The 13181-nt window shown below is 32.8% G+C and overlaps 2 protein-coding genes across 2 annotated transcripts; both read left to right on the top strand.

The window, feature by feature from the left end:
• The first annotated feature begins 737 nt into the window (after positions 1-737).
• LOC110718090 (upstream activation factor subunit UAF30-like) lies at positions 738-6182 on the top strand. Its single transcript, XM_021896890.1, has 6 exons — positions 738-1482; positions 3756-3870; positions 3967-4129; positions 4985-5032; positions 5325-5488; positions 5781-6182. Exons 1-6 carry the CDS (start codon positions 1073-1075, stop codon positions 5898-5900), a joined length of 1020 nt encoding a protein of 339 aa, XP_021752582.1. The 5' UTR covers positions 738-1072; the 3' UTR covers positions 5901-6182.
• Positions 6183-9076: 2894 nt separating this feature from the next.
• LOC110717463 (transcription factor HHO5-like) lies at positions 9077-12747 on the top strand. The gene is made up of 5 exons (XM_021896170.1): positions 9077-9486; positions 9612-9703; positions 9784-10093; positions 10574-10650; positions 11194-12747. The coding sequence occupies exons 1-5, from the start codon at positions 9282-9284 to the stop codon at positions 11437-11439; spliced, it is 930 nt and encodes a 309-aa protein (XP_021751862.1). The 5' UTR covers positions 9077-9281; the 3' UTR covers positions 11440-12747.
• The last annotated feature ends 434 nt before the right edge of the window (positions 12748-13181 follow it).

Raw genomic sequence — 13181 nt, 5'->3', positions numbered from 1 at the left:
AAACAAGCCTTAAACTATGATTTTATATACTCACTATGTCCCTATTTATTTATTTATTTATTTTGCCTCATTTGATTTTTCACAATTTCCAAGACGCGTATTAAAAACACAACTCTATTTTCAAACACGTAAAAATTATAAAAATAAACTTGATATTAATAAAATATATATTGAGACGAATCTAACAAGACTTCGCATGATTATATTATCTCTTATTGATTAATTGGAATTTATGGTCAAATTTTATGAAGTTTGACCCATTTATTTACAATGGGGCAAAAAAATAGGGACATGAGGAGTATACGATAATCTATTAAAAACTTACTACCTCCGTTTTTTTAGTTGACACATTTTGACATTAACACTATTCAATTACTCCCTTTTGACCGTGTTTTATGCTTCATACGTGATGAAAAATATAGTCATGTGGAATGTTGTTAGATTTGTCACGATATACATTTTCAAAATATCAACTTTTTATAATTTTTGTTTTTAGGTAATTAAAGATATTAATTGTTGAAGTTGTGCATTGACAAACATGACTAAAGAAATTATATTCCTAACTTATTTATTCTAATCTAATTTTAACTTTTTTTTTTATTTGATTTAGTAATTTACATCTTGATAATGCATTGATATTTTCAATTTTAAAAATTCTATAAAAGTCTATGACCAGATTTTATTGTTACTCCGTATGTGACATATCGACCTTAATTACCTTAATAACAACGTGTTAATGAATCGTGTCCTTTATACCTAATTTTGTTTTTCAATCTTTTTGCAAGATAAAGAGCACTCTAAACTATTCATTTTTTATTTTTATTTTATTTTATTATTATTTTTTTTTGAGATAAAACCATTCACTCATACTTCGTATGTGTTTATTTTATTTTATTTCTTTTTGTAAGAAAAACAATTCACTCATATAAAATGCATTTAAAGCACAAAACAATAAGGATGTAGTAGGACTTGTTTCAAAAATGAGGATGTAGTAACCCACAAGTTGTCACTGGCCCTTATTACTCCGTAACCCTTTTTTCCACCTTAAATTCAAAGCAAACCCCGTAAAATTATGCAGAAAAAAAATAACAGTATTCCAGTTATAAACAAATTGGTGAAAATGGTCTCAGATTCTCAGCTTGCAGAAAAAGTGCATGAATTTTTAAGTGGGTCTGATTTGAAGAAGACGACTAATAATATCATTAGAAAAAAATTAGAGTCTGATTTTGGGGTTGATTTATCTCATAAAAAACCTTTTCTCAGAATCCAAGTTGACCGCTTTCTTCAAACCCAGTACAAATTTGCTGAAGAACAAGATGATTATCTTGATGCTGCGGTTGTTAGGGGTGATGACGGAAACGACGACGTTTCAGATTCTGAAGACGATGAGTATTACGAGGATGAAGATGAGGGTGAATTTTCTGTAGGAGGAATTGGAGCAGCAGCAGCAGATACTTTCAAGGGTATTAGCAAATTCAAACGGTAATTTCTTTTGAAATATTTAGATTATGTTTCCGGGGTTTGATTATTTTTATGTTAATTTAATTTAATTTGTATGATTGAAATGGGTGTATTAGTTACTTTTTGTACAGTACATGCATGGTTTATTTTATACAGTAACGAAGGGTTAAAAAAATACAAATTGATTTAGGATAGTTGAATTTCTGCTTTAATGGTTTTGCTAGTAATGGGGATTAATCTTATGGCCAATTAAAGACATGGGATCCATCAATGTACACTAGTAATTCATTGAAAATTGGCTACTTAAAATATTGAGTAAAGATTAAGAGTTCATGTACAATAGTAGAATTTAAGAGTACACATAGAATCCTCGAGAAGTCTAGAGGCTCGAGAATGCTGTGGCAATGTGAGTGCTCCGTTGTATGAGTACTACATTATGAATTTATGATTGGATGGTATGTAATTTTGTTAAACAAATGGCTTATTTGGGTAAGGTCATGTTTAGCTGATTTTGACTAGTGAGTTGTATTAACCGATTTGACTAAGGGATTGTATTAGCTTATTGCATAAAAATGTTTGTTAAGTAGGTGATTGAATGTCGGGCCACTTGTCGAGGATAAACGTTGAGACTTTGAGGATGTAAAATGGCCAAAAAAAAAAAAAAAAAACACAACAACTGACTTTTTTTTTTTTTATTGTGAAGGATTGGTTATTAACTTATTGTTAAAAAGAAGATATATTTGTTGGTTTTTATGGAAATTAAATGTATTAACGAGAAAATAATTGAAAGGTATTTATAGGAAATTAAAAAATTGTATACACATAGTAAATTAGACCTTAATTTTCAACAAATTGTATTTTTTTTAGGGAAATGTTAAGAAAGATTTATTAATGCACATCAAGTTCCGCCAAGGTAGTAATCCTTTGGGGGAAAGAGTTGATACAAATTAATTCGTAACAATTATCTCATCCTGCACGCTTAACATGAGTTAACACAAATTTATCAAGAACCAAAGACAGCCTCATACTATCGTCATAGATCAACAAATTGTATCTTTTTTTTAAAATTGTTTTTGACAAGAACGAATTGTATCTTAATTGGGGATGAAATCTAAAAAAAAAATTAAATAAAAAGAAGAGAAATTTTAGAAAAAAAACTACTTGATAAACCATGGATGAAGAATATATTATAGTAAAGTCGTACGTATATATTATCTTACAGATCGAAGTAAAAGAACATTCATTTCAAATAAAAATAGAATGATACATTCTTCAAATCCAAAGATCATATCTAGTATACCTTCATAAAAGAGCATAGGTCACAATGAAAACATATTCTAAAATACCATACAATATAAACTTAAAGAACATACTGATGTTCTTTTGAAACTAAATGTGTATCAATCTACTGCATTTAATCCATTTTAACTTCATTATCCTGATTTCATCAGTTGATACTTCAAAATCACCAAGTAGGAGGTTAAGAGAGTTATTTTATTTTTTCCTTTTGCCAGAACAAACATTGACATCAACGCACAGCGTTCATAATGGGTTTCTTGTCCAAGCCAGACCCTTATGTAAAAGTAGTTGTACATTTTGGAACTTTTATGGTTCAAAACTCAACTAAGTTAGGGTTCCAAGATCCTAAGTGTCCCAAACTCTATTTAGGACCTTGTCCATGTCCATCACTGTTTTGGTCACTGACATTGACATGGTCATGGTTTGTTCTTGTCAAGAATGTCAACTCCTTGCTCTATGAGACTGTAATGTCATTGAACATGGCAAGCCTAGCATATTTCGTGCAATTAGTTATGGTTGTGGACTTGTCCTTCACATTTCTACGAGATTGTGATGTTGTTGGATCAGGCAAGCATAGGATGAACATGCAATGAGGGATATTTGTGGACTTGCCCTTGGATGAAGCTCAAAATTATGCAATTTTTTGGAGGGAGGCAAAAAATATAGGGGATAGAAACAAAAACAGAGAGATATAAGGCGGAATTTACTAATAGTCATGCAACTTTAATATAGGGGATAGAAACAAAAACACAGAGATATATGGCGGAATTTACTAATAGTCATGCAACTTTCACATGAAGGCATATTGGGAAAATTCATTTCGGTTTCTTTTAACTGGGATATCAGTGATTTAGATTGTTAGTGCTGTACAAGGTTGACATAAAGGTATTTCCCCACTCAGTTTTTATTTACTTGAGTGATTTTCTCAAAATGACCTGTGTAAAGGTTTCATAATACAAATTTTGAAGATATTAATAATCTATATTTATTTCCAGGTCTCGCCGACAAAATAAAGTGAAAAATAAAAGAGTGTGCGAGTCTGGCAAGTTCTGCACGCTGTCTCCTGCACTCCAGAAATTCCTTGGAGTACCTCATTTGATAAGGACAGAGGTATATGTTGAACATTCTCTATGTCATCATCGATTTTTCCCATGCTGTACAATACACTTCCTGGGATGTAATCAGGGAAATGTTTGCTGATTGCAGGTTGTCAGACGATTGTGGAGCTATGTTAGAGATAAAAGGCTGCAAGATCCTCAGGATGGAAAGAATATCATTTGTGATGAAACATTACGTGAACTTTTTGGTGTTGATTCTATCAACATTCTCCAGATTCATAGTGCCTTAACAAAACACATTTGGCCATCAGGTACATATTGATACTTCTGTTTCCTTTTGTAGTGTGTTCAGGCTTAATTTGGTGCAACATATAAATTCAACTAGATGCATAGGGCATTGCAGCTTTCCTTGATCAATTGGCTCCTACTTCCTAGAGGAATTCTGTAGTTAAGTCCCTGATTGATTATCAATAGGTTTGCACTCTGAGTCTCTGACAGTCTTATCCTCAATTGCCTGGGGCTGTGTGCAAGAAAATATTGTTTGGGTCATTCCATTTTCCCCCACATCAGGATTTTTTTTTTTCAATCTTGTCATCTTGTCAGATTTCCATCTTTGGGTTCATTACAGCTTCGTTTAATCTCCTCAATTTCTCTAATCTGATCTTATCTATACTTATCGTAATTCATCTGCACTTATCTTAGCTGTAATATGATTTTGGTATTCCTTGTCTGAAAGTACTTTGTTAGATGAGAAAAGCAAGGCTTGCGTATCTCTGCCTCTACTGACTGAAATGAAATTTGTATGGAAATCTTGTAATTGCCAATCTGTTAATGATACTTGCCCTCTTCCTGGAGATCTCTGATGTTGAAGACTTGAAGCCTAGTTATCCCTGATCACTTTGTTGATATGTTGCCACAATGCCTGAATGCCTTAGTTTATTGTCCTGACACAGCATATGCAGTTCTTTTGTTCTTCTATATTCAGTGATGGTGATTGTTAGTAATACCCGTTATTGGGCTTCTTATTTCATACGCGCTTTAGTGCTGCAAAAAGATCGTTGAGACATTGTTCATAGGCTTAAAATTGCTTCGTAAGCTGAAGTGTTACAAATTTTTTCCAGAATAACCGAAACCAATTTAACATGCATTATATTTTGCAATTTCAGAGAAGTCGATCAGGAGAGAGAAGCCACGAAAGCAAGAGAGGGAAGAAGGTGAGGACAACAGTGTGCTTTCAAATTTCAAGTTAATTACTAATGTGAGAAATTGTAAGAAATCTGGCTGGCATACAATTGATACCCATCATTAAGCCATTTTGTTATGAGTTAATATGATATTTTTCTCTTAGTATGTTCATATAGATTTTTTTTTTCTCCAGTTCCCTCATGATGCTTGAGGGTTTGCAGAATCTGAATATTGAATTGGTGAAGTTTAAGTTTTACTCATACGGAATCACCTATAATCCATGTTTCTGATCTTATCCTTAACGCTGTGTTCTCCATTCAGATCCATTTGAAGCAAAGCCTCCAAGGAAAGTATATTCTGGTTTTCTTGCCCCTCTTCCGCTCTCAGAAGCTCTTGTAAAATTCCTGGGTACTGGAGAAAGTGCGCTGACTCGTGCTGTTGTTATAAAGAGAGTATGGCAATACATAAAAGAAAACAATCTCCAGGTATATATTTCATTGATCTCTTAATTGCATTAATGTGTGATCTTCTCCATCTTTCTTTTTGTCTTGTTAAAAATTTCATATCATCTATGTTGATGGATCATGCTATGACTGAGCACAATTAATGGTGAAACCATAACATTGGCTCAGTGTTATGCATCATTGAGCTGCAACTGCTAGAGGTGCTACATTTGAAGCCGCAAAATCCAAAGATACCTAGCCTTTTCTTAGACTTGCCATAATTCAAGCCTACTACTCCTAACTATTTTCATGAATGTTGTGGTTTTTCTTGAAGGACCCATTTGCGAAGAAGACGGTAATATGTGATGAGAAGCTGAAGGAGCTCTTTAATGTCGACTCCTTTAATGGATTCATGGTCTCAAAACTCCTCTCTGCACATTTTTTGAAATTGTGACCATCTGCATTTGCCGAAGCCAATCTTTCAAGCTGTTATTGACAGAAGTTTTCGGTTTCTAGATGATTATAATTTAGTTTGTATCATCATGTAATTTAGGAAGAAGAGGGGGGTTGACTTGGCGAAGGAGAGGAGAAAAAAACAATTCAATTAATTGTTTGTACTCCTTCCATCGGTCCAAAACATGTAATACGCTCTCCGTACTTAATTATTTGGGGTCGGAGGAAGTAGGTTGTTTTTATGTTTAAATTGTTGCAGGTTGCATAGCTACAGTATTCCAAATATCCAAAGGTTAGGTGGTGGGCTTTATCTTAGTGGGTGAATTTAAATACGGAGGTCCACTGGGCCTTGCAATGCTAGAATCTGGTGAAGTCTCACATGAGGACTGAGGATTCCTTTTGAGCATTATTAACAATTGAAAAGGTATAAAGTGTATAACCATCTTCGTGAAATAGAGGGAGTACTTAGGAGTCTTGGATGCTCGGGATGATTTGGGGAAAAATCTTTTATATATACTCGCAACTGTGTTTCAATTGGAATAAAACCAAAGTATGGATAGTAAAGTGGGGGTATTTAATCACACCACCAACGGATATGATCAAATTCGCTTTGACGCTTTGCAACCAAAGGTCTACATTTCCGAATAAATTAAACATGGATTCCAAAAAACTCCCACATAGTGCCATGATTCCTCATTCGTTGTCTAAATTTTTTGTCTATTTCTATGAATAATTGGTTTGATAATACCTAAAACTTTGTGATTGTCATACATGGTATATATATTTTTTCATGTAAGCTTGTGTGTTGAATTATAAATATCAATGATTTAAGACCATTCAATCTGATGTTTTATTTCATTCATTTACAACGGATATCTAGGTGAATGATGATACAAAATCCGATTTGTAAGTACTATCTACATAGTATAATAAGTACTCCCTTCGTTTTAATTTGAGTGTCACATGCAAGATTGTAAAGAGTTTTAGGTGATAAGTTATGTGTTGTCTTAGTTATATTTTAATCGAAAAGTACATATAATGAGAGATAGTGGAGGAATTTTTAATCAAATGAGAATGAGTCAATGAGTATTAACCCCTAATTTTTTGTTGTTAGAAAAAAGTGGTACTCCGTACTAAAATATTAATGTATTCATGTCATAAACTCTTAATGATTAATGTAATAATTAAATTAGAACAGACGTATGTAGAAAATGGTACAATTAAATTTTTTCAAAGGGAATACGGACTTACTCATAGGTCAGCCTTTGTTATGATGAGCTTGTAAAAGTACCAAATGGTGCAAGTACTATTCCTCTCGCTGTCTTGCATAAAACTCAACAGTACTTAGCTCTTAAAATGAGTTCTTACACCTAATTTAGCATGTATTTTTGGCAGTATTTATCAAATTTGTTGACGATAGTACTTTGGTTTTTCTTTTTTTTTTTTTTCTTTTTTTTTAAAGAAAAAAATTTAATTTTGTTTAAACTAACAGTGAGAAAATGGAAATATGATCTCAATTCTTTTACTAAGTACTCTCGTATTTTTATTTTATACGAGTAATGCATTGTGTATTACGAGTACTGTAATTATTTTTTTTAGTTTGGATCCATGTTTCCAAAAAAAAATCAATAAACGAAGTTGATAAGAAAAATGATATAGAGCGGGAAAGGAGAAATAAATCAAAGTTCATACATATTAGAGAATAGCGACACAACAAGATGAATTTTCTGTATTTTTATTTTTAGAGTGCAGGGTAGATCCAAATTTAGAGTAATATGAATTTAAAATATGCAAATTTGCATGAATCAACATTGTTGAAATTCGGCCATAACTCTCTTTTCCAATACAGTACGTATGTACCATTTATTTTTAATATAAGATGATCCTTTTAAATATTTAAAACATCTTCTTTACGTCGATGCCACCCTACTAAACAATATTTGATGGATAAGAGATCATGATAACGTTACGTATGAGAGAAAAAATGCACTCAAATTAGTTGATAATGACTAAAATGTTGTGCAACTTGAAAGTTAATTTACCCTAAAGGTGGTATAGGGTATATTACTTGTTTGGGTTGGTTGTGCATTTTAAGATGTTTTAAACTAATTTTGGTAAGAATGAAGATTGAAAAACAATTGATATAATTGAAGACAATTCAAACTTCGACTAATAGATTAATTTTTGTGGTAAGGCTTATTCATCAGTTGGATAATTATGATTATTTTTAGCTCAAATTTGTGATACAATGAATGAAGATAAAAATAAAATGATAAAATGCATTAGGAAATGCCACTTGTTACCACATTAGGTGTGTCTTTTAGTATATAAATATTTTAGTTTATCTCAGTTAAATGTCACAGCAAAAAACAATATTTGTTTTTATGTGTATTTGATATTACATATTTTCCAAAATTTTGATTAAAATTTTACATTTCCTTAGAATTAAACTTGTGATAGTTATGGAACATAACATTATTTTATAGTCATATCCAATACTCCGTGTGTGTCCTTAATTTTCTATACCTAAAACTAGGATGTATAGGGTAAATAAAATTTGTTTATAGGTATTTGAAATAATTTTTAAATTAAATGATGTTTATAGGTAATCGATTTAATTTGGAATATGTTATAGTATAATAATATTAAAAAAATTCTGATAACACAATGGAAGTTTTGAAGGAAAAAATTATACTAAAAACTGATACGTTAGTGTCTGTTTTAGTTATTTTTATAGATTAATTCTTTCCAACAACACCTTTTTTCTTCTCTTACTAAAATACATGCCATTAATTATACGAGTACTACATGCAGGATGGTAATACTTGTACTTACAATTTATAAAAAACGAAGAGTAATTTGATAATGGCAATACACGTAGCACAGTATTAGTTTTGGACTTATTAGGTACCATAAGAAAGTTCTACGCAATAAAAATCAATACATAATTATTGACAAATGGAAAAATAATAAATTTGGTAGGATAAGCATGTGAATTACGGACGTACTACTCCAACTATATGCTTATCCATAAAACACACGCCCTTATAATTTTTATTTTGAAAAAAATAAAATCACTTCTGATTCCCTATATCAATTCTTTAATTTTACACCCTTGATTTTTAAAAGTGAAAAGACAAACAAAAAGGATTTTAAAATAAAAAATAAATTAAATTTCAAGATTCTATTTTACGCGAGGAACCGTTTTCGTTTTCCTCCCAATATTATTCTGTATATATCCCTATAAATAAGCTGTTTTTTGTATTTTTCTCCTCTCATTTTCTGTCATGCTTATCTTCCAACTGTAAGTGTGAACCTATTTTCTCACTCTTCATAAATCAATCTTCAAATTAAAAGCTAATCAATTTAACAGACAAAAATAATGGCATCAAATTTTCCACAATTGAGTTTAGAATTGAGCCTGCCAAATTCTTCCGACGTTTTAACCCGATTTTTAGTCGCCGGTATATCGGATTTGGGTGAACTTTCCAAGCTTAATGGTTTTATTGTCTGCCTCGAAGATGAGCTTAAGAAGATTCAGGCATTTCACCGTGAACTTCCCCTCTCTTCCGTTATCCTAAACGATGGTTCGTTTTCTTTATTTATTTCTTCATTTTTTTATTTATTATAATTGTTATTTTTTTTTTGTCGTCCGAATAATTTGAACCTATCGTTCATTTTTAATAATTGTTTAATTATGGGTTAATTACAGCAATTAGCAAATTGAAAGAGGTTGCGAAGAAAAGTGAGGAAAAACAATTTGAGAAGAAGACATGGATGAGCACTGCTCAGCTATGGAGTTCGGTAATTTTTTTGATTTTAATTTTCTTATAATTTGGAGTTGTTGAGGACAAAATGGTAATAATAAGGTTTAAACATTACAGGCAACAGAAGGAGGCGGCGACTATGAGCCGCATAAAAATGAGGGGAAAGAGGCAATTTTGTCTTTTGAAAAAAAAGTTAGGGAAGATGTCACGGGACTCTCGTTGGTACCTCCCGGTCTGAACACTCCTACTGAAGTGGTTGAACCCGGTTCAGCCAAACTTCGAACCGGCGGAATATTTTCCGGATCAGTTTTTGCTAAACCAGCAATCAAACCGTCGTATCAGACGACTAGAAAACGACGTCGGTGTTGGTCGCCGGAGCTTCATCGGCGATTTGTAGATGCCCTTGAAAGCCTTGGTGGGGCCCAAGGTGAGGTTACGTGTTACTAATTGAATTTTGAAAAATTAATTTGGTGATTCAAAGTATATAACAACGACAACAACATTAAAGCGTTAATTCTAATGATAGGTGAACAATTTAAAGTACTAGTACTATAAGAATAATACTTCATAATTGACGAATTTGGTACTCTGTATTGTTTTTATGGTGATCATTTTTGTTAGAAGTTGTTAGGCATGCTTTTTTATAGTATTAAAGTTAAATACAAATATGTAGTGTAATTTTAATTTGGTAATACGGGTGAAAAAAGAGGTTGATAACGTTTGTTGCAATCCTTGTAATAGTATTATAGTAGTAGTGCTTGTTAACTATCTTCGAATGACATTTATGAAAGTTGATTGTTATGATACAAAATTTTTCATGAAAAATAAATAATTTTAATTTATGATGCGTAATTAGTGTTTGATAGAGTATTATATGTTATTCATGTGTTACTTGTTTGGTTTGCAGTGGCTACTCCTAAACAAATAAAGGAGCTTATGAAAGTGGATGGGCTCACTAATGATGAAGTTAAAAGCCATTTACAGGTGAAAGTCTTTTGTATGTTCTTTTCTCGTGTAATTCATGTTGCATTCATATCGCGTGACTAGTGACATGCAAGAGATGAGGGACGTTCATATTCATGTTACTTGGTTATATGATCCGTCGGATTGGGTAGATTCTGGTTCGCTGCACCTTGGTTTTTTGGTCGATAAATTATTTTCTGGTGGCTTCTAATCAGGTTTTTGAGTTTGGTAAAATTCTTGCTAGGTTGTTGTTCAACTTGGTACTCCCGTATGTATTAGACTAGCTTGAAACTTACTTTGGTTAGTATAGGACAAGGACAAGGCACAATAATAGGCGCGAGAAAAAGGTTTTCGTAGATGTTCATTTGTTTTTCTCTAAGAGATCTCAAAATGTTTGCTTCTTTGCCTGTATAATGCAATGGAAGACCGGAACTACTTCTAAGATGTATATGGCAAGCTGATGATATACTCCTGTATGGCTGTATGATTAGGAGTTTTTAGACGAAGCCTATATCTATCCTTAGGCTCAATAGCTAAATGTATTGCCTTCTTGCTCATGTGCAGAAGTATAGGCTTCATGTCCGAAAGCTTCCAGCTGCTAGCATCACCAATCAATTGACAACTGACGTAGGAATTGACTGTGGAGATCAGCTTGAATTAGGCTGCTTGACAACGGACCTCCAGCATTCAGGTTCACCAAAAGGCCCACTTCACTTGGGGGAGTCAAGGAAATGCAACTCTTCTAGCGTGGAAGAGGATGAAGAGGAGAAATCTGATGGCCAGAGTTGGAAGGTTCAGCATCATATATAGATATCACGAGAGAATTGACATACATTAATTTATAGGTGAGTGCTAATCATACACACCTTTGGAACTAGGGTGGGTATACTTGGTATAATGTAGTATGTATAATGTACTGGAATAGTGGAATGCAGAGGTTTGACATGCTGCATCGAATACTATTGAATGTAACGAAGGGAGATGCTGGGAAGTGGGAACTGCTATGCTCTCCATTTGGCATTTGCCCTCATTCGGGGCTTTAGTGAGGAGGGAAGAGGCCCTAACAAATTTTGCAGCGAGATTTAGGAATATCTCTTTTTTCCTATTGTTTGTACTGATGTTGAGTTATATAATAACATTGTGCCTCTGCCTCTTTGTTACATTTACTTGAGATGCTGATGTGCTTAACTTCACTGTATGTACAAGCGAAATGTGCAATTGCATTTTTGTTATTGGTAATTTTTCAGTCACCAAGCATTCGATGAGCTTTTGATCTCTGCTGGTCTATCACAGCCATCACAGAAATTATCACCCACTTATATGATTTTATCCTTGACTACCTGAGAACAAAGTTAGTTCTGGAAAGGTTTCTTAGTGGACAATTACATGGTTCTCTTTGTTTGATCAACAGAATGCAACCGTTGTGTAGAACATGTTCTGAAACGATTTGTAGCTAAACTGTACTGCATAATGCAGAAATAGTACAGTTGCCCGTGATAGAGATCTTAAAACAAAGCAGTACGTACGTAATTAGAGAGTTGATGTGAAGTGTAGAACTATTCTGTGCAGTGGCGTACGTGGCGTGGCACGAGGGAGGAGACAGTGGATAGTCTATTCAGGAAGCAATATTGTGTGGTAATAATTCAGTTGGAGAAATATGGAAGGTTGAGAATCATCTGAAATTCAATGGGTAATATATTCTTTGAGAGTTTTGGCTATTTTGAAGATATTTGCTGTCTATGATTAATAATTCTACGGGTATAAAAAAACAGGACCCATTCATGCATCTTATTGTCTTGTTGTTTTCATAGTGTTAAAGTGAATGATGAAATAAATCTTCAAGAGTTTGTAACTAATGGAACTATGTATTATGATATGGACTCTGGAGGAGGATGAATATTTCAGCTTCCTACATACGGTGTACTAGAGGTGGAGTTATGACTTGCTGACTTGTGACTTGTACTATCCTTCCTATGCAATGGAATATTAATAATTTTGAAAGAGACAAAATCAAATAAAGTAATCGAGATAATCATTAGTGGGACGACTTGCATATTTGGGTTTGTGTTTTTAAAGACTAGGCTAGAAAATGAGTTTTATAAATGAAATTATATTACACCATCTTTTATTTATAAGGAATGAAATTTACTAGTGGGTTTAGTTGAACTCATACAAAATCTGGAAAAAAATATTTACTATTGTATTATAGTTTGGAAATCAACTAAAATACATCAAGTATAGTTTTAGCATTCTTCTACTAGCCTAGACACCTAGCGGTAGGAACCCTATTGATACAAGCAATAGTCGTCGATTTGAAAATATTAAAACCCCCTTAAGTGTTAGGGTTGTAAAATTAGTGTACATTGAAATAGTAAAATTGTTATTTTTGAATACGTTTGTATTCGATTTACAAATTTATTAATTAGTTCGATAAAAGGTATTGCATAGAATTATATAAAACTTTGTGAATGTGAAGATGATGAAACGTTAATCATAATTGCTTCCGGAGCTCATTTGGATAATTATATAAAGCAGGATGAGAGTATCGATAC

The sequence above is a fragment of the Chenopodium quinoa genome, unplaced genomic scaffold (genome assembly GCF_001683475.1).
Source record: "Chenopodium quinoa cultivar QQ74 unplaced genomic scaffold, ASM168347v1, whole genome shotgun sequence".
Taxonomy (NCBI): Eukaryota; Viridiplantae; Streptophyta; class Magnoliopsida; order Caryophyllales; family Amaranthaceae; genus Chenopodium; species Chenopodium quinoa.
Note: the sequence above shows the minus strand (reverse complement) of the source record. Positions and strands in the feature narration are given on the sequence as shown.

Bases quoted from the DNA above. Each gene is read 5' to 3' on its own strand.
- LOC110718090 (XM_021896890.1), top strand. From the start codon at position 1,073: ATGCAGAAAAAAAATAACAGTATTCCAGTTATAAACAAATTGGTGAAA. The intron at 3,871-3,966 runs GTATATGTTGAA...TGCTGATTGCAG, and splicing joins CTCATTTGATAAGGACAGAG to GTTGTCAGACGATTGTGGAG. The intron at 4,130-4,984 runs GTACATATTGAT...TTGCAATTTCAG, and splicing joins AAAACACATTTGGCCATCAG to AGAAGTCGATCAGGAGAGAG.
- LOC110717463 (XM_021896170.1), top strand. From the start codon at position 9,282: ATGGCATCAAATTTTCCACAATTGAGTTTAGAATTGAGCCTGCCAAAT. The intron at 9,487-9,611 runs GTTCGTTTTCTT...GGTTAATTACAG, and splicing joins TTCCGTTATCCTAAACGATG to CAATTAGCAAATTGAAAGAG. The intron at 10,094-10,573 runs GTGAGGTTACGT...TTTGGTTTGCAG, and splicing joins AAGCCTTGGTGGGGCCCAAG to TGGCTACTCCTAAACAAATA.